General features: G+C 39.4%; 1 protein-coding gene across 2 annotated transcripts in view; it reads left to right on the forward strand.

The window, feature by feature from the left end:
• The window catches only part of SLC25A13 (solute carrier family 25 member 13), a 92,877-nt gene that overhangs the window by 64,899 nt on the left and 1,572 nt on the right, over window positions 1–26,406 (forward strand). For both annotated transcript variants that reach the window (XM_042816541.1, XM_042816542.1), the window contains 4 exons: window positions 11,039–11,179; window positions 21,766–21,904; window positions 25,561–25,719; window positions 25,832–25,922. In XM_042816541.1, the coding sequence (XP_042672475.1) occupies window positions 11,039–11,179; window positions 21,766–21,904; window positions 25,561–25,719; window positions 25,832–25,922 (530 nt within the window). The remainder of the gene's footprint in view (window positions 1–11,038; window positions 11,180–21,765; window positions 21,905–25,560; window positions 25,720–25,831; window positions 25,923–26,406) is intronic.

Raw genomic sequence — 26,406 nt, forward strand, 5'->3', positions numbered from 1 at the left:
TGTGGGGCTCTGAAGTCCTAAATAGAAAGCATGCTGTAAGTGAAGGGAAAATGCAATAAACTACTTGCGGAGTAAAAAGTATTTGCCCCTTACACTAATAAAACATCTTATGAACATAGCAGCCATAGAAACTCAGCAAAATTTTCATTTAAAATGTCATTTATTCTGGAGTTTTTATTTTTACAGACTGCTGTGAATTTTTTAATGCAGTAGAAAAAGCACTCTTTACAGAGACCTGTCATTCACCGGCAAGCTTTTTGCCAGCAGTTCATCATAAACCAGGGATCTGCTTTCAGAGATAGGTGGCTTGAGATGTATTTTAAACGTGCTGTAACTGTTGCCTCGTTGCACTTGGAATTCGAAACACATATGAAGAACGGGATGCTGCATGAGGTTCTAGCAGCAGACGTGCGGTGGCAGAATGCCCTGAGTTTCCTTTTAACTGAAGTGCTCCTTTTAACTTAAGGGCATAGTCTGGTGCCAGGCAGATAGGTTGCAACTTGTCTCAGCTGCAGGTGGTCTTTGTTTTTTTTTGTAATTTTAAACCGAATTCAGCCTAGTAACACAGACTGTCATTACAAGTGATGCCTAGCTTTTCGAGGAAAAGAGATGGGTTTTCCTTTCATGATATAAACATATGCATAAAATGTGAAATGCCAAAGGCAGAAGTTCGAATGTTGGACTGGCCCAACCTTTTGTCCCAATTTCAGTTCGTGTGAAATTTGCGCTTTCAGTGGAAGCAGCAAGGACATTGCTGAATGCTTTTGAAAATTTTTGGTCTTGGATTTTACCTCGTTTGAAAGCGTAGCAATCCTTTATAAGGGAGGCAAGGAGAGTGGAGAGTATGATGTGTTACAGTCTAGAAAGGGGCAGCCAGCTAAGAGGTGTTGTATGAAAAGAAACCTGCCCTACCACCTTTCCACTCTCCACATTTAGTTTTCAGCTGTGATTGTGTTACAAACACTGAGATTACATTTTCCTTTCTCCGTGCTTGTATTTCCCTGGAGCCCATTCATTGCTTATGCGAGGGTTTTGTGCTGGAAATCGTGGTAGATTTCAGTGCTTTAAATACCAGCCCCACGAGTTCGTTACAGCGTTAATACCTAAGAAAGGGAGGACCAAGCAGATTCTTGGGTGTTTCTGGCTGTTCAGTAACACAAAGGGCTTTGAAGGGGTCAGTATCACCTGAGCAGCTCCACTCTGCTGTTCGTCCAACCGTTGCCAGGCGTTGACTTTTAAGTCCCTAAGGAGCTCGCTTTGCATCATAATTACTGAGAATTAGTACACATGGCTGACTTTTGCACTTGTAACTAAAGCTGATTGTTTCATTGAACAAGTCTTTTTCTGTTTTGTAAACTGTTTTCTCTGCTGAAAAAAAAAAAAAAAAAGAAGAAAAGAAGAAAATAGATCTTTTACTCCGTGACCTGGTGGCACTTAGTTCAGTAAGCAGTGTGTTTCTTAGCTTATTATGTGAAGATGAAAGTGATAGATTGTCTGAATATTTTTTTTTTTTTTGAGACCTCCAAGAATACAATTAAAAATACAACCCTGGTGTTTTTATACAGAATCTTAAGGAGGATTTCTGTGTAAATAGTTGCTTCAAAATTTCCATCTCCAGTGTAGGAATTTGTCTTAGTGACTCTAGTGTTTGCTACCTATGAAAATATATGGAAAGATTTGCTCAGTGCCTGACACCTACCATGAACACAGGCCTCTGCTGCGTAGTTAGGACTCATCCAAATCCTATATAGGTCTTACCATTACTAGAATAGTGAAGAGCTCCAGTACTAAGATGTAGCATAATGATATCATAGAGCTATGATCTGCTAAGCATCTAAACTACAAATCTGACTTGGCCTCCTCAAAAGAAAAAGTGCAAAAATATGTTAGGTTTGATTTCAGCCGATACTGGCTGTAACTTCCCTTCAGGAAAAAGGATGAGTTTGAGGAATCACTAAATTCAGCTTGAAATCTCTTCATTTACAGTGACGATAATCTTGTAGTTTATGTAAGTCTTTGTTTTCCATGATCTTTAATTTATATATTGAAGTAAAGAATAATCACCACTCCTACTGATTTTTTTATTACTTGCTTCTTTTAAACCTAATTTCCTGAAAAATGTCATTAAAAACAAACTGATTTTTTTTTTTTTTAATACAGTGCTGATTATTATTCCTATTTTGGGGTTATATTAGCAGATTAAAAGCTCTTTAAAAGTGGCACAGAGATTATTTTGGGTTTTTTTAACTGCTGCCACTTAGTTACTGCTAAGCTTTCAGATGAAACAATAATTTTACTTATTTCCATAAATATGAAGCAGTTCCACATTTAACTGAAAAATATGGTTTGTCTTTGGAATTGTCAGTGGAAGAAATGTGAAGATTCAAAATAGAGTGCTTAGAAAATACACACAAAATATTAAGAAAGATGGAGGAAGTACTGTAGCACGGCTGAAAAGAAACAGCTTTTCAATATATGTGGACTTGTCTGCATATAGCAGTACAATTATAGAGGTAAATCAGAGGCCTGATATTCTACAAGAAAAGGGAAAAACATTTTGCTTTGTAACCTTTCCTCCTACTCTCCCTCCTCTTTCCAAGTGCACAGTCTTTTTCTTCCCAGCTGCTCAGTGTGCACTCACTATTAGCCAGTTTAAGTCCTGTAGCACCGTACAATTACAGACCCCGTACAGATCTGCTTTTATTTAAGCTGTCAAGGCAATTATAGGCATATTTCTAGAGACTTTATAGCAATCACAATAAAGTTGAAACATAATGGATCTGCATGGGCAACCTCAACTCTGCCATGGAACATAAAAATTAGATATGATTAAGATGGGGTTCATCTAGAAAGAGCAAAAACCTGTCCAGAACTGATTTTTATAAAGGAATATGATGTGAAATTCCAGATGAATTGTGTCACATAACCAGTCCAGTGCAAATAGTTTTATTAAGCTATTCACAGCATTTGTTTTATGTTTCAGAGAGTAATAAAGATAAGTCTACATCTGAGCTGCATTTTTCTCTGTCGGATTTTACTAGAGGCAGAGAGATGGACCATGATTCTCAGATCACTTACAGAAATTCAGACATTGCTAAGTTGTGTCTGAAGGTATCAATCTTTTTTTTCATTATTCAGAAACCTAAATCTGACGAAATTCTCTTCGATTTGGCAAGGGACTCTGAGCTATGGATAGAAATGAAACCGAGCGTTAAGGAGGCGGGGGGGCGGAATCCCTGTATGTATATCTGAAAAAAAGAATTACAAACTGCTATTGCAGAGACCAGTTTTGGTATACTTTATTGAGATGGTTAGGTAATAATGGTCTTCTTTATGATTGCTCATATTAGCTTTGAAAGCAAATGGCATATGTTTCTTGTATTCTTAGCAGATTTACTCTAAGAAGTCCATTCTCCCTGTAGCCAGAGACCAGAAGTTCCATTTCACTTTAAAGGGCAGTTGTACATACATGTATAAAAGCCCAACGGTCACATTTCTTGCCTATGGAAAGGTTCAAAGGGCTCCAAAAACTATTCTTTTTCTTGATGAAAATTAAAACTTACTACATGGAATTTATTTTGTTAAATAAATGAATTAGATTTCAAGTATATTTAATTAATGTAATGGAACAAAATACACTGAGTATAGTGTAATTCATTAGATATTGAAACGTGCGCTTTTCTTCTCTAAGCTACTAATTGCAGTTGTTTGTAGCATACTGGTTCTGACCAATGTTAAACTTCTGGTTTAAAAAAAATAAAAATGGAGCAGTTCAATATGGGCTTAAATATAACTTCACTTTTGCAAACCCATTCTGTTTCAACACTGCTCTGTTTTAAGTGTCTGCAGTTAAATTTCAGCTAATTTTTATTTTAGAGCCTTACAGTGAAGCTGGGGAAGGCAGCATATGGTAACACGATAACCCTTCCAAGAGGTTTTTACCAAAGGGTGGGGATGTTCCTGGTGTAGGGTTCCTGCTTTTCTGTGACCTCACCCCACATTTCCTTGCAGGTTTGGATGTTTTAAAAATAGTTTTACTGAATCTTTTCCCCAGTCATACCTGCTTAAACTGGCTTTTCCTGAAAGCAGTCAGAAGTGGCATGGAACGTGATTTCACTCCGCTGAATTTTCCTTTTAGATTAGTTCATTTAATTTTATTTTTTTTTCTAAGATTATTTTCCCATTACAAAATAGAGGTACTTTCCTCTTTCCCTTCCCCCTTCCTCTTCCTTTTCACTTCCCTTCTTCCTCAAGAGAATAAAAATAGAGAGGGACCAGGGTGAAGGATGGAAGTGGATTTGTACAAACTCTTAAACTAGATGGAGTTTGTAGGTTTATGTTGATATCTGTCAGATTGCAGAACAGATCAGTTCTATCCACTAAAAAGACCATTTTTTACAAGAAGTATACCACATATTTTCCTTTTTTTTTTTTTTTTTTCCTGTATTAGAAGTATTGACCAAAAGTTTACATGGAGATGCATTTTAGCTTAAAACATTATTGTTTTGATAACTGTATTTTATGAGGCATTCATTTCTCCTGTAATCACTTCTTTTAAAAGCAGTAAAATATTGTAGTGTTTAACTGTGCAGGTTCAAAAAAAAAAAAAAAGAAAGAAAGAAAGAAAACCTCAAACTAAATTGGGAATTAAAGTCTAGCTTTCTGTGAGAAAAAGGAAGATATTTATGATGTCACAGTAATTTATGATGTGACCAAGAAATAATGGGTCACAATTTTAATACAGCTACCATGCTGTAAGACTTGAAAGGTCTGTAAATCATTAAATGATTCCACAACTAGTCAAAATAGACAAGTAGAGCAGACAGAGCCAAATGTTAACATATTTGACAGGTCTGTAGCTTAATTGCTTTTATAATGCCAATCAGGAAGGCTCCACTTTGATTTTTTTTTGGCTAGGCTTCTAAGAACTGAATTACCTATAACATAGAAAATATAGAATCTGCAATTTTTTTTTTTTCCCCTGAGCAGAGTTGGTCTGTGCTTATAAAGAAACCATGCTCCTGTTAGTTTCTGTGTAGGCAGGTTATTAATAAGCTATTTCTGGAAATTCTCACAAGTTGTATCTGAATTTTGCTTATCTATATGAAGCTGTAGCAGGGATGCACTTCTGTTCAGGCTAATTGCAATCCTATTTATGAGCTTTTTAAGTGAATGTTTGAAGGGGCTTGCTTTGCATTTTATGTACCTGTGGCCGTTAACAAGACTTGGTGATTACAGCTCTATTTGCTGTTTGTGCAGCCCAAGCTTAGACCTCAGCCAGGCCAAGAGAAGTCTGTCCTGGGAAGACAAAGATTAGCTGGGGAAAAACACAGTTCTGCCTGAGCAGCATGAAAGCTGTTTCTGTGCTAGCCTGGTCTGGGTAGTGAAAAGCAGATGATTGAGGGCTGAGGAAATCTCCTCATGATCTGAAGAAAAGGTATTTACTATATGAACTCCCATTGCTAAAGAGCATTATCAGAACTCTGTATAGATAGGGCTGCAGATGAGAGGACACAAAATAGCACGAGATGGCTTGTCTGGGTTTTTGAAGCCTGGCTTTATCTGAAGAAATGTAACACAGAACCAACCTTTTGAGAACCCAGTGTGATTTACCCTTGACACAGAGTGCCACATAATTAAGGTTTTCACCTTTGAAATATATAAGAAAAACAGTCACTTTGGACAGCTGTCTGTTACTCGGCATCTCTTCTGGTAACACTGAACTGCATAGTGAAACCACATATGCAGCAACTCATCACAATTCGTCTCACACTTTTGTGACCTCAGGGCATATGAACACCAAGACTCTCACAGGTAGTTTGGAGCCCTGTGGTGGCTCTCTGTAAATCTTGCTCTTCTGATGTGATTGCTCTTCTACATGTGATTTTGTGGTACATCATTTAATATTTATGTGCCTTACCTGCCTCTTGTACAGTGAGGGAGGTGATACTTCCATTCTTCAATCCTTTTAGTACATTTTAGATTTATATTGTTTACTTTTTACAAAAAAAAAAAAAAAGTTTGTACAATGCTTAGTACTTTCAGAGCTTTGACTTAAATTAGGATTAGTATACACTAGCAAATGCACAGGGAAACAGGTGGCAAGGAGTAATATCCTGGGACTGAGTGCAGTAGCCCATATGACTGAATATGGTACGTAGTTGACTACAAATTTTGGATCTTGTACCACGTGGTTGTCTTGTAAATCAAATGAGTAAGCAAAGCATTGCAGACAATTTCTTTTGCAGATGCTGACTCTGGATAATTGCATAATACTGTGCTTATGTATTTTAATGGTTGCCATTAATCGCCATAATTGCTGTCCCTGGGTGATATTGTTGGAAATATTAACACTCTAACAGCAGTAGTAATCCTTTTATTTATCCATAAGCTTAGAAGCTGATATGTGACGAGTTAGGTACAGAAAATCTAGGATAACCCTAAACGCTCTTAGCTGAAAACAGGAAAAACCTAATGGCTTGAAGCTAGTAAATAAGGTTAATTAGAGGTGCTGGAAGAGCTGATGATCAATGGTGATGAAAAGAGAAGAATCACAACCTAATACTTTCTTTTGGGATGGAAAATACAGAATTTTCTTTGTGAATTACAAGCTGTATTCTTTTCAGAATGTACACTGAAGCTTTCAAATGCAGATTAGAAAGCCTTTGGAGAGTTAGGTCTGGTGTACTCTTTTCTTATCTAGTCTCATAAGGGCACAGAATGCACTTAGATGAAAAAGAACAAGGATTCCTTGCCTTATTGTAATGAAGGATGTGAAAATCTGTTTATTTGCCAGTAAAGTTTATTACAAGATTATTTGAATACGTGAAGAAATAGAAAACATTCCAACTTCTTAAACTGGAGTAGTGTTAAGCTAGCAGCTGTTATTAAATTTTTTTTTTGTACAGAATGGATTGTATTTCTCCATCGACAGAAAAAAAAAATACCACAACTATTTCTGCTTCTCCCTGCTGTTCTATAAAACAGGAAAGAAGAGTGAGGAATGTGATAGGCATTACTGTGTGACTGTACAAGGCTATACCGCCATCGAGAGGTGCTGGGTGATATACCAAGTGCAGAGTTGAACAACTGCAAAAGTGGGGAGAAAAAAAAAATAAAAAAAAATTCACATGTGCACATCTAGCCCTCCTTGTGTTAAAACACAATTAGCATTTTGTAGGCATGCCGATTTCTAGTGATCTGTGTATGAGGAGTTCATGGATGGTGCAGGTATTGATTTTGTTGCTTTATATCATACAAAACTGTAAGTGCTTGCGATTAGGTCAAATGAGAAATACTTTTAGAATTATATGAGCCCTTTGTGGGACCTTTCAGATAATTAAGCTCTTGGTATTCACTCCTATAAATGAGCCAACGTTCTTGTTTTTATTTAATCACATCATAATAACTGGAAAGTAGTAAATGTGCTTTTCCAATCAGATCATTTGTTTATTTAAAAAAGAAATATGATTGGAAGAGGAGATAAAGAATTCAGAGTTGAGGGTATTCGGTGTAAAAAAAATTGATGTTACTGCTAACTATCTATACTCAAGAGTTTGTAAAAGTTATCCCATCATGATTTTTATGACACTTAATGGAGAAATCATTAGGTTTGAGCAACCTGAGCTTAAACTGTGTTTATTCTGGCCAAGAAAATAGTTTCCAAGTTCTTACCTTTGGGAACATATTTTACAATAATTTTTAAATGAGGTGCACTTTTAACTATGAAAGGTGCCAAACAAGAAGTTGATGTTCTTCAACTTTTTGCCAAATATAATGAGCAGGCTGACAACACTGATCATGTTTTGTATGTCTTTTCCACAACAGTTTATACCAGCACCTTGAAGAGGGAAAATAAATAAATAAATAAACGAATAAATAAATAATGAGATTCTTTCATTACATTCACTATGTAAAAACTCAGAAGACAGAAACAATGCTATTGTGATTCAAGCTACTGATTTAGAGATCAGGATATCTGGAGACTGTTACTAGTTGCTTGTTTGAGCTTGGGAGACACACACACAGGGCATACAATTAACCTCCTTACCTCAAATCCCCTTCTTGTAAAACTAGAGCCTTTGTGCTTCCCTTACAGGAGCACTGGGAGGAAATAGCCATTAATATTTATGAGACACTTGCATACTGTGATGATGAATAACGCAATAGGAGTTACCGGTACTAGACAAGCAAGAAATCATTTCATTAGACAATATAGTAGCCATCTCCAGTTTGCTTCCCCTCCCTTTTGAGAATAGGGAGCTGCAGTTGCCAGCACGGATGATTAAATAACAGGGTGATAAAAGCTCCCCACGAGGTGACTGTACTTGTTACCACTGGAAGTGCCTGTGCACTGGCTGATATCAAATCATCCTTCGTTTCCATCGCAGGGTAGGCAGGTGGTGGGGTACTGCTGAGACCCACTACAATAGGTCCTACCAAGACCTTCTGTCAGGTATTGTCTGGCCTATCACCTTCAATTACTCATCATTTGATGTTTGGTGTGTATCTTCCATCAAATTCAGAGAATGACAAAGGTTGTGCAAAGAGTTCTGGAGTAGTACCTAAATGGTTTTGCAGAAGAACTTCAATGGAAATTTCCTATGTCTTTTGTTAGAGGAACTGCTTGGGCAACAAAACCAGTAGAATTCACATCAGCTGTTTTAGTGTTTTTGGTAATGCCTGGTGCGTACAGGTCTCAGTGCTTTAAATATTTGAATACAGTGAGCCTGATTGTATGAGGTGGGTAAGTAATAGCATCCCCATTTTTCAAATAGCAAGCTGAAACAGAGGGAGTCTTGTGTGATTTACCCAGAGCCACAAACATGTAACACTCCCAAGTATTGCCACAGCCAGGCTGGACGTGCAAATGTAAGCATTTGTATGTGCTAGCACTTTAAATACTTGCCACTCGTTAGAATTCAGAAATTATTTGCCTTTATTCTCTATTAAAAACAGGTCTGTTTCAGTTTCCTTTCTCTAAATATGGCATTCACTTATAAACATTTTATAGATTTTTAAATTACTCAATGTTTTGGTACATTAATAATCATCAATTAAACTTAATTTTGTTGTCATCTTATGAGTATTGACATGGTTTTCCTGTAGTGAAAATTAAAGAAACACTTCCCATGGAGTCATGGTACAATGTAATGCAAGAATATCACACTGAGAGAAAGCAGTTTATTTGTGCTAACATAGAGCAGTTACTATGAGTTTTTAAATTAATGTGTTTTAGAGGATGACTCTAGCAAACTTGCTGATGAATATTATTAGCACCTTGCAATTGGGATTTTATCATTTTAAGAATGAAAAATGTGTGATGGCAGTGTGGGAACACTTAATGTTTGTAATAATAAACCAAACTGTTTGTCACATAGGAACTTATAATTCATCAGAAAAACCCATCCAATGTTTGCTTTGATTTTGAGACTTTGCTAGATGAGTACACAAATAAAAGAGAATGTCTTTTTTTTTTTCCTTTTTTTTTTTTTTTTTTGAGTGCTAACTTAATATGTTTTAAGTGCAAACCTGAAATCAGAGTACGTGCCAAATAATTTATCATCCTAATTTCTGATGGCAATAGGAATAGCAATTTTATATGTACCAGGATTCTGGTTTGGTAAATGCAGTTAAATTAAATTATGCCAATTTGAAAGTCAAAACCAGTTGAGTTACACAAGAGCATGCTTTTTCTGGTCAAAATAGGAAACATTTGGGATATTTGGGGGGTTATGTAAAGACTTTAATTTGTAACCACACTGTGTATGCTCAGTCTAAGTGGTAGACAAGAATAGTTGTTCGTGCGATTTGCCATTTCTTCAGCACATTATTTAAACCATATTACTGTGCCTATTTTTTATTTTGAATGATAGCTGATCTGAGCTATGATTAATTCTTTTAACATTTGGATAATTTAAAAAAGATGTGCACATAGTGTTTACATACTAGACATGGCTAGATGGAAGTGCTTTTAAATACAATTTATTTTAGTCATTGCCTTCTAGAAAAAAAATCGTTTTGTTGTGGGGAGGGTTGTCCTTTGCATAGTCTGTCATTTCAGAGCCTTGAAAAGAGCGTAGCTGCTGGGCTGTGTAATTAAGAAATTAACAGAAGTTAGAATGACGCTGTTGAATTTTGGCCAAATGGAGCTCAAATGAGTATTTCTAAATTCACTTAGCTTGTGTCATGTAACCTTTTTTTCTCATTTCAAATTTAAGCTTGGGATCTGTTGGTGTGCCAAAATGGTAATGCCTCGTGTCACCTGTTGTGAATGAGATGAATTTCAATAGAACTGGCGCAGTCTAAAGTGCTTGCTACCACTGTGTTTTAAATCTGACTAGCTTACAAGATGAGTTCAGTGGTACCTTACCAAGAAATACAGACCGACACTTCAGCAGTTCTGATGAATGGAATCCTTCAGGCTTTAGACCTTTGTTACTTGGTACGCAAGTAATGATGTGGAGCTCAGACTCTTGAATCAAGCAGCATTTAGTGACTCTGAAGCTAGTATTTCAGTGGGGCTTTAGAAGAGGAAAAGATATCTGCAGTTTTGGTTTCTGGAATCCATGCATTCTTTGTTTTGTGAACTTGTGCCAAAATTGAATAAGCTTCTGCCAGTAATAAGCTACTCCTCAGTAGTATGTTTTCACAAAGTACCAGCGTGATCTTCTCAATTTCTTTGCTTGGTTACTCTTTTGCTCTGTTACTTGCTTTATGATGTTCTTGGCTTGTCAGTATTTTGTGAATTGATGTTGGTGAATACGTTCTTGCAGCAGGAGTTGAGGCAGAGTGTTTGATGTACCGCAGTGTCCTGCAGTGGCTGACCTGCTTCCTTTCTGTTTCCTGACCATTCATCTCATGTGGGGTAGATTTCTTGCCTTGGGAGCTGCAGCTTATTAACTAATATTAAAATTCACATCTGCTAATGGCTGAACTGACGGCAGCAAGATTAAAAACATATTCTCTTATATGTAGCAGGACATATGTTGCAAATAATTTAACGAGTTAACATACTGCCTTTTACTTTTAATTTCAGGCTGGAGGTTCTCAAGTGATCTTTACCAATCCACTAGAAATTGTCAAGATTCGACTACAGGTGGCTGGAGAAATTACTACTGGCCCTCGTGTTAGTGCCCTCACTGTACTACGGGACTTAGGCTTCTTTGGTCTCTACAAGGTACCTTTTTTTATATGTAAATGAAAAGCAAATTGTGAATATTTCAGATCAGAAGATTATTTCATTATTCTTAAAAACTTTTGAGAATGAACATAGTTGTACTTCTTTTTCATTGTTTATTATGTGGTATTATATCTTCATTTTTTGCTCCTGATTAAGGGGAGACACTACCTCGTGATTTAAGTATGTGGCCATTGTGAATCTTACTAAAATTTCTTTCCTCTTTTCAGCAGATCTGGCTGTAAGTATTGTTGATTAAGGATTAGTTTATGTTTCCTGATACTCTGCCTGGTGTAAAGATAGTTATTTTTCATCTGCTTTCATTACAGAGAGCTTACAGTTGTGGAGCCGTGCTTTTGCTTTTCTGTGTTTGATTCAGCAACTTTCCCAGCTAAATTAACTTAATTAACTTTGTCATTGTTAATCTGGTGATGGGAATTAATTATAGCAGAATAACTAGTGAGGAAATGTGGATGGTGTGAGCCCAGTGTGAAAGTAAACTCCTACAGCAAACTCCCCCTTGCTATTTTAGAAACACATTTCCACGAGTAATACTGGAAAATACACTTCTATGAGTGTATGGTGCAAACTCTACTCTTCTGCTTTCTCCGTTACTGTTCTCACATATATGTGCATAAATATCTAGAAATAAAGTTGGATTTAATGTTAGACTGATACACACACACAACCCCACACACAGACTGCAGAAGGGTTAAAAACATCTTTGTTGAATCTTAACAGGGTGTATGCTGCAAATAATCGAAAGGGCGGACATACTACCCTCCACCTTCAGATGAGGTGGACAAGATATGGAGGGCTATGAAAGGTCTTGGAATACTTTGAAATACCCATTATGCTCAGAACAAAAATTAATAAATTCCATGCACCAGAGCACCGTATGGTGTTTCCTCAGATTTTGTAGCCTGCTCTCCAGGAGAAAGCTTGATGCTGTCTTTTTTTCCCGGTCTTTGTAGTGCAGCAGGCAGTATTCTTCCGTTTCTTATTTACAGCAATGAAACTGTAAACTGAAGATGTTTCGATAACACCAAATGAGCCCCATCCCCCTCCTCAACAATATTTAAATGTCACCCACATTTTTCACCAGCAATCCTTTTAAATCGTTCTTTTAACATTACAAAGAGGAAGCCTGCCCGGGAGGAGATGTATGTATGCTTTGGCCTGGTGAGAAGTAGCAGATCTGAATAGGATTTAATGGGGAGTCGTTTTTCCCTTTAAATCGACTTGCTAATTTTTTAGGTGTTTTACTGAAGCTGATGCTATTGTGTAAACGCCTAATAAATGACATTATGGTGTTGATTCGGGTGAGCATTTACAACTGAACAGTCTGCATCCCTGAGGCTGTGCAGGAATGGAGGGCAGCTACTGACTCGTGCTTGAAAATGCAACGTGAGAAAGAATGAGCAGCTGATTTACTACAGCTAGTGTTTATTCATTTGTTTTTCCTGATAACCTTCTATTGGTTGCTCAGGAGCGTTTGCTGTATTTTTTCCACTTTTAAACGGCATTAATGTCTTAAGTCGTATTATGGCTTATTTGTGATTTCTGAAGTACGTACTGTGGGACTGTTTGCAAGGAGTGCACCTTCTGAACGTGAGCTGTTACAGCTCAGATGTGCACTGGGACAGACACTGTTCTTCACACACGGTTTCACTGGGTCGTTCATTAAGTCCCTTCACCTCCTCCTCTTAAAAAAAAAAAATAGCAACCCATAAGGGTTTTCACTTTTTCACTCTTCTGTCTCTGTTTCTGAATCTCTCCCAAGTTCTGTTCCTTGTGGTTCGTGAGATCTGTATTTGTCTTCTCCAAAAAACAGCCTGAGCAAACAAAAACAGAAAAGAAAAATAGAACTGAATTACGTTGATAAATTTGGAAAGCTTGTGCTGTTAACTAGTCAGTTAGCTTTACGACTGGAACAGAAATGAGGGTTTTGTGTCTGTCTCACTGCTTCTCATGTGAACTCTTAATGCGGTCTGAACTTTCTTTTGCATCGTAGGGCTTTCAGTGTAGCTCTGTCTTTTGCATCCTTGTGAAGATGTCTGATGCCTCAAATGTATTTATTTTAGTTGAACTTAAGAAGCATCCATGGCTATTACTGTGGAAGGACAAGAACTGATAACTGCTTTACAAAATAGTTTGTTTTGTGAGTCTTGAACTTTGTTATGTGTGGGCCTTTGTGTAAATATTCCAGGTGTTTAAACACTTCTGTATGTTAGTAGTGATTTAGGACCAACTGATTCACTTAGTTTTGCAAGTGTTGAAAGCAAATTCTAGACTTTTCATTTCAGGATTTTTCATTTGAAACAGATGCTTTTTAATTACGTCTCTCTTTTTTTTTTTTTTAATATAGTCCAAAATTTAATTGTAAGTGGTCAATAACAGGGTTTTGTCTATTTTTTTTTTTTCCTTTTTTTTTCTTTTTTTTTCTGTTTGGTATAAATCTGGTTGTGGTTTTTTTTTGTTTTTTTTTTTTTTTTGTTTTTTTGTTTGTTTTTTCCTGTGATTGGTGCAGAGAAAGCAAAAGTAACAAGAATTAAGTATTCCATCAGCTTGGTTTATTTCAAGTGCATTCTGTTCTTTTTGGATCTGACCTGTTAGGAATTCTTGTAAAACTGCCCTAAGAAGGGTTGGCTGCAGTTTTCTACAGCAGTTTCCACCACTGCTCAGTGTCAGCATGAGAAAGTGACTGTCCAACGATTCACTTCTGATGTCTGCATTGGTGGCCATTAACAAGCATCAGTAGAGCTGAGTCCCGAGAGGAGGCCATTGGATGGGATGGTACGAGAAGCTGTGCAGAGACAGGATCCTCTGTTGCTTGCAGCATCTTTTTCAAGGTCTTGCTTTGAGGTGGAACAGAAAGGGATTCTCTCAGCCTGATAGTTGCCTGCTGAAATGCATAGAAAGCCAAAATTGTTGACTTCACTGTATTGCCAGCAGTGGAAAAAATTGACTTGTTAGAGTGGTGAGATCAATGGTGGGATAGCACATACTTAATAGGAAGATGGAGTCCAGAAGTTCTGGTCTTAAGTTGGAACTAATATTGCCATCATGATAACTGTTTAAAATAGGAGCACAGGCATTTTTTAATATTTTTCTGTGATGAATGAGAGCTTTACCACTCAAGTTCATAAGTTCCTAGCACAGCAGAAGTGTTTCCATTGCTTGTCAGTGTGAGATTACTTCTGTATTGAAAAGCTACAAACCTCTTAAATCAGGAGTGATTTCATCCAGTCTGCTGCACACTGACTTTTCTGTTTCTCTCTCTGCTTTGGTGCTGTTTTGTTTACTACGTTGCATGGACTGCTTTAAAAATTGTTTTCCCAGTTCAGAAATACATCAACTTGAAAGCAGTTCTGACCATAACAGATCAGTCCAGCACTTTCTGCTTAGACCCAATGAATCTTGCTAAAATCTATGCTAAAATGTAGGTGAAAAATACATTATGTCCCATATAGTAGTCAGTATTGAAGAATGTACTTCCATTAACTACAACTGCAGCCAGAAGATGCAAGGAGTTATGTAAGTCAGTCCTAGCTTTGTGAGGCAAATGCTTGCACGTCTCAACAAGGTCTGCTGTTTATTGTTTGGATTAGTATGTTTTGCCTTAATTTCTAACTAGGAAACGCATTTTGTAGATTAAAACTCTCAAACTTCCCTGATACAGGTAATTTCAGTGTTCCTGTCTTTCCTTAGCAAAGAAAACCGATGCACAGATAAATAAATCTTAGGTTTCGTGTCAATGAATTAACAAAGGAAATGTTATGTATAACTTCTTTGCACCTGGCTGAGTGAATATTTCATTGATTATAATCCTAATTATCATAGTATTCTAGTCTAGACAAATTGCATTTGATGATCACTGATGTCCCTCTGTACTCAGGAGATTAATATTCTTCCAGATGATTCCTTGTTGTGTTAACGTGGGGCTCTACTATGCTAGCGACAAAACTATTCACAGTAGCACTCTGTCGAGGTCTCTGCTCTGTGTACTGATGTACTTTGTAGTTTTGATGTTAGAATCTGATCAATTTGTGTGGAAAACCAGTCTGCAGGACATCAGGGCAAGCAGACATAGTGTTTGACCACCTTTGTAGATTTTAAAAACACAACCCAAAACTTTCCTACAAGAGTTGCTTTCCCTACACCTTCCCTTTAGGCAAGAAAGCAGTAAATCTCTCCTTTACCTACTGTTCTCAGAGTTTGGCACACTGAGTTCCTTCAGCCTCTCCTTCCTCACACACCATGGGCTTCCTGCCCACCTTGACAGCCCTGCACTGGACTTTTTTCTGGTGTGGCAATGTCCTTCTTGTACTTGGGAGCCCAGAACTGGACACTGGGTTCCAGATGCAATCTCACCAGTGCTGAGTGGAAAGGGAATATCAGTCCCCTTGCATCCTTGCACAGTGTGTGACTGTCCATTTTACTGCACAGAGGCATTGCTGACCTGTTTTTTACTTGTCCACTGGCACCCCTGGATTTTTTTTGCAAACCAGCTTTCTGGCTACTCAGACTCAGCCTGTACTGCTGCAGGGCGCTGTTCCAGTCCAAATACAGGACTTTGCATTTGCTGTTCTGAACTTCATGATGTTCTTGGCAGCCTATTTCTCCATGCTGTGGAGGTCCCTGTGAATAGCAGCCTACTCCTCCACTTCATTATCATCCACTAATCTGCCGAGTGCAGCCCACATTCCACTGATGTGGCTATGACGATTCTACAGGAGATCATTTCAAAACTTTGCCTATAGTCACAACTTACAACATCCATTTCTGCCAGGTTGTCTACAAGTCTGGCAATTAGGTTCATCAGCCATTATCTGGAACATCCTTATTAGCTGTTTCCAACATCTCCCTTGTCCTTTATGTGCCTGGAAACAGATTCCAGGATAGTTTGCTTTATAAATTTCCCGGGGACTCAGGTGTATCCAAGCAGCTGCAGTTTTCCAGATCTTCCTTCTTGCTCTTCTTCAGGATGGGTGTAGTATTTGTCTTTTTTTCCTAATTGTACAAACCCCCTTGACTGATTTGAGTTTTGGAAGGCAATAGCCAACTCACAGGAACATCAACCAGCTATCTCAGCACCACAGGAGATGCATCATCTGCTCTCATGGACTGTCTGTGTGCAGAGGGCTTAAGTGCTCTGTCTACTGTAGGTGATGGTATGCTTCTGCAGACTTCTCTAATATGCTTATGGAACTGAGAAGCCTGAAAGCAGATTTTACTAGTAAGAAGTGAGGCAAGTAAGTAATTTCTCTTCCTTTTCCATGTCCCTAGTCACCAAGTGTCTTGCCCCACTGAGCAACAGCCTCACAATTCCCTTAGTTGTCCTGAGCTGCTGATATGCTCACAAAAGCATTTGCAACTCACTGGGTCCAGCAGCAGCTGACCCCTGACTATTCTGACTCCACTGTTGCGTGCCCAAGCAGTGCTTCTGCATTTCTCCAAGGTAGAAGACCCAGTTCGCTTTTCTTTTTTTACCTTCTGCATCTGAGTTCACTCATGAGTTCCTCATTTATCCATGGTATTCTTTTTATCCATAATTGCAACAGTAAGACTTGACACATACGACTTGTTAGGTTAACTGCTGGGTTGAATCCCCAGAGTTCCTCAAAGGTAGAAAGCAGCTATTTTTGTTGTTTTCTGCCTTTATCTCAAATTCAGAACTGCATGTGTAAGAAAGTATTTCAGGTCACTCAGCTTCTGCAGAAGGCATTTCTCTCCTCTGTTTATCTTATTTCTGCTTTTATTTGTTGCTGTGAAAGCACTAGGGCATGGAAGCTCAGGGGTGGTAAATTCTTATTTAGCTGCAGATGTTCTGTAGATGGCAACTGTTCTTAAAAGTATAAAGACTGTGTATCCCAGTCAGGGGAAGTATCATCTATCCCTAGCTCAGAATACCATTTGTGTTGGCAGAAATGAGAAAGAATGCATTTCTGATTTTCAGTATTTTTAATACATCGCATGTAATTTCTGATCACAATAGAATACTGAAGTGATTGTGCAAGATGAGGTAATGTTTTGTCTTATGCCTGTCTATCACAGTAACATGCATAAGGTCCTGTTAAAGTCAGCTGAACTTACATTTTCTTGGTTTCCAAGGACATATTTCAATTGCTCATTTAAATACACTTATTTTGTACTGCTTAGAAACTCGTATCCATAAAATATTTAAATGGGATTTTTATTAAAATACTAGAGTCATAGAGTCATAAAATATCTTGATTTGGAAGAGACCCATAGGGATCATCAAGTCCAACTACTTTTACAAGTAATCACTCTGGTGGATAGTGCTTTTCTTTATAACATGCAGTGCCACTCCCTGGTTTTGTGCAAGCTATTTCTGTGATGCCAAAAAAGTGGTAAACAATAAGAGTTTAGTAAATGATCCTTTGAGGAAATGGCACATCAGTTGTGGTAATGTTTATGATTAGAATTCCTAGAAGAGATTTATCTCAAATTTATGCCTTGGCTGATAATGCCAGCACAGCCTGCATATCCAAAACTAGTCAGAAAACCTTTCAATAAGTCCTTTCTCTTTCTTTTTCTTTTCTTTCTTTTTTTTTAAAATAATAATAACTTAATAAACAGGCTGTATGTTGACCTGGAAGATGTCATCTCAGTTGGCAATACATACCAAGCTCTCACCTGGTACCTTTTGGTAACATCTGAGATATTCCAGCTCTTCCCGTTGTTGCAGGTTTACAGCAGTGAGATAAACGTGAAACTGAGTAGGAAAAGAGTTGAGTTATATTAACTTGCATCCAGCACGCTCATTTGTGACTGCGTTCTCCTACGTGAGGTTTAGTTCCAAAAGAAGCCCCTTTACCTGAGAAGTTTTGCCACTCTTGTCTGCAAAATGTATCTGAATTGCTGCCGCAGTATTTGGAATGTGTTTTATTCCTCTCAGCTGATGTGCTGAATCAGTTTCATGTATTGGTTGGAGTAAACATGTGAATAGAAGCGGTTAGTGGCTCTTAAGGCAATGTCATTTTTCCGCAGAAGAAATTACAGCCCTTGAAAGCAAATGCCTGTGGTGTTTGTGAACGCTACAAAACCTGTTGGGTGCTGTTAGAGCTCCGATTCCAAAGGGTTAAGTCTGTAGTAAAACCCAAGAAGAATGCAAAATGATCAAGAAATGACATGCTGCCTATTGTTTGTAGCTATAGGATCAAAATAACAATTATACATGCCAAATAAATTCTAAACCTGTAAAGGAGAAAAAGAGGGGGTGGCTGTAAGTACAGGTGCCAGAAGCATTAAATAACCCTCTCAGACAAGGTGCACCACTGTTGTCTTGAATGCTGCTAGGTCCCCCAGTCTGGCATTTTTCCCCTGCACCAGACAATGTGCATTCACTGCAGGAGACTCGGGTAAGCCTGCGTCTCCCAGACCTGCCGGCTCCTTGTGCCCAGCCCGACACAGAGGTGCCTTTGTCAGTATAATTACCCTCCCCTTGTAGTAGAAATAGTTTGTTTAGAGCCTTATTTGCAGGTAGAGCTGGTATAAGCAGGAATTAGCATGCTAAAGAACCTGCCCCGGCACTGACTTGGGCTTATTTATCAGAATCTTTGACAATCAGAGCTTGGTTTTGTGTGTTGTTTTTTGTTTTGTTTGTTTTTTTGTTTTTTGTTTGTTTTTAACCTCCATAGGTTTATTCCGTGAGATAGCATCCAAGATTAAGAGCTTTCAGGTTATTAAAGAGCTGCAAGATGGGAGCCAAGCCGCTGTTGCATTGGTGAGGCACATGTTATGGTGTGTAAGATCTCCCAACAATTTCATGCCTGGCAGCTCTGCACCTTGGCTGCCAGAATAAACGCGAGCGGATGATCCTTACAGCTTTCTGGGGACTGATTAAAACCCCTTTTGGCTTTCAGCACGTTGTCCACATCAAATAGGTGCGAGAAGTAAAATAAATGTTGCTTTTGCTTTTCAAGATACTGCAGCCAATCTCCCTAAGCCTTCCTAATTGGCCTAGGCTGGTTGCGGATGATTAACTTGAAGTTAAATGAGGCCTGCTTTTAAACATGCTTTCCCAGACTTTAAACAGAACGATGGGGGGAAACTTTAGACTGTTGTGATATTGGAACAGGGCCAAATCGGGTCATTATTAAAGTGGATCCAAGTTTTGATCCAGGGTTTGTTTACACTCAGCCAACTAAGTTGATGGACATCCTCTCTCTGCGTACCTGAGTGTGCGTTATTAGTGATATGAACAACATGCCATTGCTGTCCTGTGAAAAAGGGCCTTTTAATGAAGGGGGAAGAATATTAGCAGCTCAGATTCCGCTGAGAGTTGCTTGCAGTCGGAGTTCGTGGATTTCCATACGTTATTTCAACTATGTAGAGATATTTCAGAGTATGAAAAAAATGCGGAGGAAAATGTGCACGGTGTTTAATGGCAGCATTGCAAGGAAAATAAAAGTAATGTGCCCTGAGGGTAAAGGCAGCGAGGAGATTTGCTCTGAGAAGTATGCTCTAAAAATAAATCCTTGAAGAAACCGTCTTGGTCTGAGAATGTTTCATTAGTGAATTTCGTAATTTTTCTGTGAGATGAATACAGTGCAGACATTTGATCATTAAAAAGTTGTTTTCTTATGCAGAGGTGGGTAAAACCCTAGTCTTTTTTTTTTTCTTTTTTTTTAATGTAAGGCTTAAAGGTAAACTGTAAAACAGGCTTCTGTCGGAGCACAAGGCCAGAACTCCTGCAGAATGTGAACTGCAAAAGATCCACCTTCTTACCCTGTTGGTGAGGTGTACAGGCTGTAATTCTGAGAGCCCAGCCCAGCACTGACTTTGTTTTGTGTCTGGTATCTCGGTTCAGCCTGTGGCTGTGCAGTGGCAGTGCTTTGAGGACCTACGTGGCATTTTCTTTAAGGCTTATTCAGTGTACCTTAGGAAGGCCTAACAAGAACCAGTGACTGCGAGCATTTATCAGATCAGATCCAAGTACCAACAAGGCAAACCTTAGAAGCAAGAGTAATTAACCTTACAATGGACTGTCAGGTAAAATGGTCAGTTGTTGGTCTGTCAGGAGATAAGCTGAGAGAGGATCAGGGACAGAAAGGGGCTCCAGCAGTTTGTTTTGCTCGCTGCACTTGGCAACTGCGCCTGTGCCATGCAGAACATCTGAGAGTAGATCTAATGGCTGGTTTTAGATAAAATCTTCATTTTCTCAGAGGTCAAACTATGCTTCTTAGCATCTCCTGTGAATGGGCTGACAGGATCTGTTTTTACAGTAATTCCTTCTGCCTCACCTTGCCAAAAGGCATCTTTTCAGCCTTTCTGACACCTTGCAACTCTTGCGTGTTTGCTGGATAACCAGCATCCAGCTTACTTCAGCACTCTATTTTCATTGCCGTTACCGTATGAGCTAAACTTACCGATATGTCCAGGCATATAATTAGATTTAATTAAATTCTGTGCATATGAGCATGTCACCTGTGAAATGCCTGGTGCTGAGCCATGCTCCAGTAGGGCTGTACACCAGAGAGCTGTAGCAACCAGGGCACCTCAGGAGGGCTTACTGAGAAACCTCAAGGAGTTTCGCTGTGACTCTGCCCTAGTTTCAAAGCAAGCAGGCTTAGCCTCATCCATGAAGCAGTTCTTCCTGAAGCTTGAAAGACTTCACCATTTTTCCAAAGGCACCTTCTCTTTGTGTCTGCCTGCCACACTCAGTCCTTATGCGCTCAGACTCTGGTGTCCTGGATACCGAGGCTGAGGAAAGGCAGACTGCAGGTCCCTTTGCTATCAGAGCATGGATGATATTTGGTATTTCATTTTCTTTGACCTACTGTCGTGGCTTTTTGCATTTTCTCTTGCTAGAAAAAAATTTTTCTTGCCTTTCTTGCCCCACAGTTTTTCTTGCCTTTTTACTGTCCTCTTAAATTTGAAGCCATTGTACTGGTAACTGCATTGGTTGTTTGTACCACTGAAGCAAACTGGTCACAAGAGCTGAAACTGACCTGAAAACAAACTGTATCCCAAATCGTGCGTACTTCAGAAATCACAAATGAGTCTCTACTTTACCACACTGTGAAAGGGTTGGTGTTACAGCCCTGCTTTCCCCTCTTTCCTCTGATACATGTTGCAATTATCAATTGCAATGTCTGTATGGATATATGGAGGAAGCACTATTATCTTTGAAGTAGTTATTGTTAAGTGGGAATGAGAAGGAACAGACTTGTCCTGTGACTCTTCAAACATACTCTGAACTTCTTCTGCAGGCATATGGCTCAAATGTCAACTACTTACTATTCTGCAAAGGTGTTACCAGAGTTTATGCCAACACACAACATTTTCTCTGTTACCAATAAATGTCTACGCTATTAAGGAGTGAGGGAGAACAAGTAGACAAGATAAATATAATGATAGAAATTGCTGAACCAAAAAGCAATACTCACATGCTACTTAGCAGAGTGAAATACATCTATCTTATTTTGAGAAGAGAAACTGCTTTTCCTGTAAGCTCTTAGTGACAAAACAAAAATTATGATGTTGCTCTGTTCTCCAGTGTCCGTTGTTCATCGTGTTAAATTGCTCATTCTCAAAACCTGTTCTCTTTTTCAACGCAGGGCGCTAAGGCGTGTTTTTTGCGTGACATCCCCTTCTCTGCTATTTACTTCCCCTGTTATGCTCATTTGAAAGCTTCATTTGCCAATGAAGATGGAAGAGTCAGTCCTGGAAATCTGCTCTTGGCTGGGTCAATAGCAGGTAAGTGCCCAAACTGCTCTCTATGTGCGTTTGTGTTACACCGGCAGTGCAGTAGTTAGAGCACATTTTGCAGCATTGTGCCAAAATAACATAAAGCTGCTATGCTAGAGAAATGACCTGAAGTTAAAAATAAAGATCCTGCAAGTTTGGGGTATATTCATAATGTTTAGGGGAAAAAAGAAAGGAAAGATTGAAGTTCTGATGTTTTGTCGTCATGCATCATCTTTACTTGTGACGTTACTGTGCTGTTGGCTTTGGCTAGCTGAATAACTGGTAAAGGTTTTTGTTGAAATGGTTTATAAATGAAATCACTGAAAATAAAATCATGGCATTTATGAAACTTTGTGATCAAAGGAATCTTGAATATTGGTGTGTGGAATCCAACAACCGTGCTTGCAGAAAACGTTGGCAAAACATGTGACAAAATGATGAAAATTACTTGCTACTCACTGTCTCCTGTGCAGTTACATGGCTTTGTGAGGACTTCACCCTTATCAGAACAGTTTCTGAACTGGGCTGTATTCCATTGTCTTGCCTGTTGCAACAGGCACTTGTGTGGTAGAAAGCATAAGGAGTTACTTGTTGTCTTGTGTGCCATAAGTTGTGGATTCCTGACTACCCAGATACCTAAGAGGTGCTGAGTGTCATCTTGAGCACTTGCTTGTTCTAGTCTGCTGCATAGTGTGTAGGATAGCCAAGCAGTTTCCACAGATGTATTCAGTTTGAGTGTGCCAGAGCCTAGGGGGAGATAGAGACACTTTGCAGACTCAATTTACCTTTGTGTCAGCTGTGTAGGTGGTCCCTGACACGATGCACAGCTCCTATACCCAAAGGGGCTCACTGCCTCATGCAGCCTGGGAGCCTATTCCTGCCATATCCATTCCTTAGAAGTTCTCTAAGGAAACAAGTGGGCTCAAAAGCTTGTGCAATATGGCCATAGGGGAGTGGGTAACAAGCAGGATGTTCCCATCAGCACTCACAAAGCAGATGTTTTCATCATGTTGATCATGGGCTGCTTGGCTTCTCAAAGCTGCACCCAAGTTCTGGCCAGCTGGCAGGCTGCTGCAGCCTGGCAGGCTAGAAAAATGATGGAGACGCATGAGTCCAGCACAGATAAGTAGTTCATCTTTTTTCTTGTTTGATTTTTAAGGTTTCTTCTTCCTGGGGGAGTTGTTTTCGGTCAGGATTATATGTGGGGCTGTGTTTCTTAAAGAGTAAGGACCTTTTAAAGCCACTAACTGATTGCTGGATGTGGCCAAGGCCACTGTAGATCAACTAGCCTGCCTTGCTGAAAGCATATGGCTTCAACTCCTTATGTTGGCATTCAGTCATCTGTAGTGCAGAGGAGTCAACCTGGCACCAAGAAAACCAGCTGTGTTATAGTGACTGGTGCTTACAAACCCTGTCCTCTCCCATCCCCATACCCCAGAACAACCAATCTCCAAACCTTTCAACAGGAGCTTACATCCAACTTACTTCTCACCCAATTTAGTGGAACAAAACCATTTTTGAACTTCAGTTCTTATTTATAGACTTCAAACATCAGTTGGCATTTTAAAGCCAAGTCATTTCTTGGATTTTCCTCTTTTTCTCTTTCTAACCATTGTCAGTTGATTGCAGACTGAGATAACTGTCCTTTGAAGTCCAGGCACAGAAGCAGTCTTTATTGTTGCTGATACAGCTTACCAAACTAGCTGTGTTGTGAATTTTATCCAGGGTTTCCTGTGAAGTCCTCTTAAAGTTAACTCTCATGAGCAAATTACAGTATTAAAGATCCACCATTCATTATACAGCTTACAAAACCAAGGAATTTCTCTGTTGGGTACAGATAAAGTATGGTGGGGCGTGCGTGTCAGCCCTGCTTTGCCACGAGAAGGCTGAGGGGAGGCCACAACAAGAACCCCACACCTCCAGCACTGGCTCCAGCTCTAAATGTGCAGGGCCCTCTGCTATAAGCTGGCCTGCTTGGATGCACACCCGCACCCTTTGCCAATGGGTGTTGTGTCTGCTGTCTGTGTTTTCTTCCTTTTTGTTGTCATTAGGGACACATGCAGCACAACATGCACATCATCTAGTTGGATCTGCTGCTGTTTTCACTGTTCACCAGATCAACCTGTTGTGCCATGGCATTTTCTGAGGAGGTGATGCCATTATCAACAACAGGATAGCTCTTTAATTTGCTCCATCTGCTTACTGCTCTTATGAGCTTCCTTCTCTTCCCGTGCTCCTCTTTTTTACTGTCATCTCCTGCTGTGTCATTTGTTTCATTCTGATTGTATGCTCCTCAGGACAGTGACCTGTAAATTTTTATTTGTCTGTGAAGTCTTTTGTGCTTTATACATAGCTCTGAAAACAGGATTAAAAAAGAAACAAAAAAAAACCCCAGAAAATCAGTAAAGCTCGTTTTATACAAAATAGCAATAAGGAGTGAGGAATAAGGAGATGGCAGTCAATGTGTAATAAGCAGAATTGCTTCTAAGTATGTCCTTTGGTTTTCCTTGAAAACACTGGCTGGCTTTTGAAGAACAAAAGTCCAGCTTTAAATTGAAGACAAACCAATATCCTGGTGTGGGTAAGGGTAAGCAAAGAGGAATTTCAGCCTCTCCAAAGTTCAGAAACCTTTACTGAGTTGTTGCATTTGCCTGCCAGACTGACCACTGTGCAAGTTCAGTGTGTGTGTTATTTTGGGGGGTCCAGGAGAGGAGGAGGAATTCTTTTGGTGATATGTACCAGCTTCCATCTCTCTGAAGCAGCGTGCAGAAGGATGCTGTGGTGCCTGAAGCCAGACCATGCTGGTTTGGACAAAAATTGTTACAGAATTATTAAGCCTAAAAAAAAACCAAAGCAAAGGAGATTTATGCATCTACATCTGACCAAGTTGGTTTGGAACAGATGCAGAATGGAAAAGTAATAAAACCATAAGAGACACTGTCTCCTGGGTACAGTCTCGATCCCTATTTTTTCTTTCTTTCTTTTTTTTCTTAATTCTAAACATGGGCAGTCTCCTTTGGACAGGAATGATTTCAGAGATATTGCCTGTTGGTAAATTGGTGTTTTTTACTTTCAGTTGATTGTCTGCCAGGGTAAATTTAAATCTTCCTCCAAGCGTTCTGCTGGGGATGTCAGCTGTGACTTTGCAGCTGAGCAATCTGCTGTTCCTAATGAGAAAAATGAACCTTTCTTTAAACTTAGCTCTTGTGCCTTGCTGAGCGTGCACAGCATTATCAGTTCTTGGTAAAGCTGTTGTGTGGGGATAAGGGCAGTGTGTGTGTGCAGGCTCTCCTAGCACAGCGTGCAGCCAGAGTGCCAGGAACCACAGCGAGGCGTGAAGAGGAAAGGGAAAGATCGACCTCACCTCCAAAAACATTGTGCTTATTGACTATGCAAGTTTCTGGTTAGCACTGAAAAATCCAGGCTGTGCCTCCCAGCTTGACAGGAAGCCTGTGATACGGTTTTTCCTCTAAGAGAAGCTTTCTCTGGGTGAAGCCACGTCCACAACGCTGCCTCCTGTTGCTTGTTTTCCAACTTCTGCTCAAACCTTGTGTGCTGGGTTCTGCTAATGTAAGGATGAAGGGCATGGTTACCCCTGGGGAACTGCAGTTTGTAGCATATGTAATAAGTCAGCAATACCAACCCAAAGGTTTTTCTGTCTCCAGGTATGCCTGCGGCCTCTCTGGTGACTCCTGCAGATGTCATCAAAACAAGGCTACAGGTAGCAGCCCGGGCAGGGCAGACCACTTACAGCGGTGTTGTAGATTGCTTTGTGAAGATCCTTCGAGAGGAAGGTCCAAAGGCTCTGTGGAAAGGAGCAGGAGGTGTGGAAAACAGCTTTGATTACTAATTTTCTTTTTTTTTTTGTTTTGCTTTGCTTTGCTTTGCTTTGCTTTGGTTTTGTGTCACTTAAGGACTGTTTTGTTTCCTTTCAAGCTCGTGTGTTTCGATCATCTCCCCAGTTTGGTGTAACTCTTGTGACTTATGAACTACTGCAGAGATGGTTTTACGTGGACTTCGGGGGAGTGTAAGTATGTGGTGTGTGAATGTGCCTGGGAACCCACAGCTGCTCTGGGATCTCCATGTGTCTTTGGGCAGAATAGGGGTCTTAGCATTGTGTAGAAAATATTGCAAAGGTTTTGTCAATGTTGGTTAAGCCACATTACATCTGGTGGAGGATAGGATGATGTTCCACCACCTGTATCACAGCAAGACATTACCACATTTTAGGTCATCATTTTGATCTGGGGACATGTGTTGGTATAAATGGAGACAGCAGAAGGCTGAATAACAGGGTGGGAGTAGAACTGCAGGGGATGTGTAATGCTTACTGAGTCAGGATGCACTCTGCATTAGTCCTCATTAGTGTGCTGAAGGAGCTGCATCCCTTACAAAGGAGGGTTTGACATACAGAAGGGTCTACAGGTGTCACCAAGTCCAAATACTGTTTGTCAGAGTCTCAGCTCTGCCTCCTTTGAGGACATAGTACATAGGGATGTGCATATTGCTGT

Source organism: Centrocercus urophasianus, unplaced genomic scaffold, assembly GCF_019232065.1.
Source record: "Centrocercus urophasianus isolate 14NV4802_14NV808 unplaced genomic scaffold, USGS_Curo_1.0 seq_16, whole genome shotgun sequence".
NCBI classification, from domain to species: domain Eukaryota; kingdom Metazoa; phylum Chordata; class Aves; order Galliformes; family Phasianidae; genus Centrocercus; species Centrocercus urophasianus.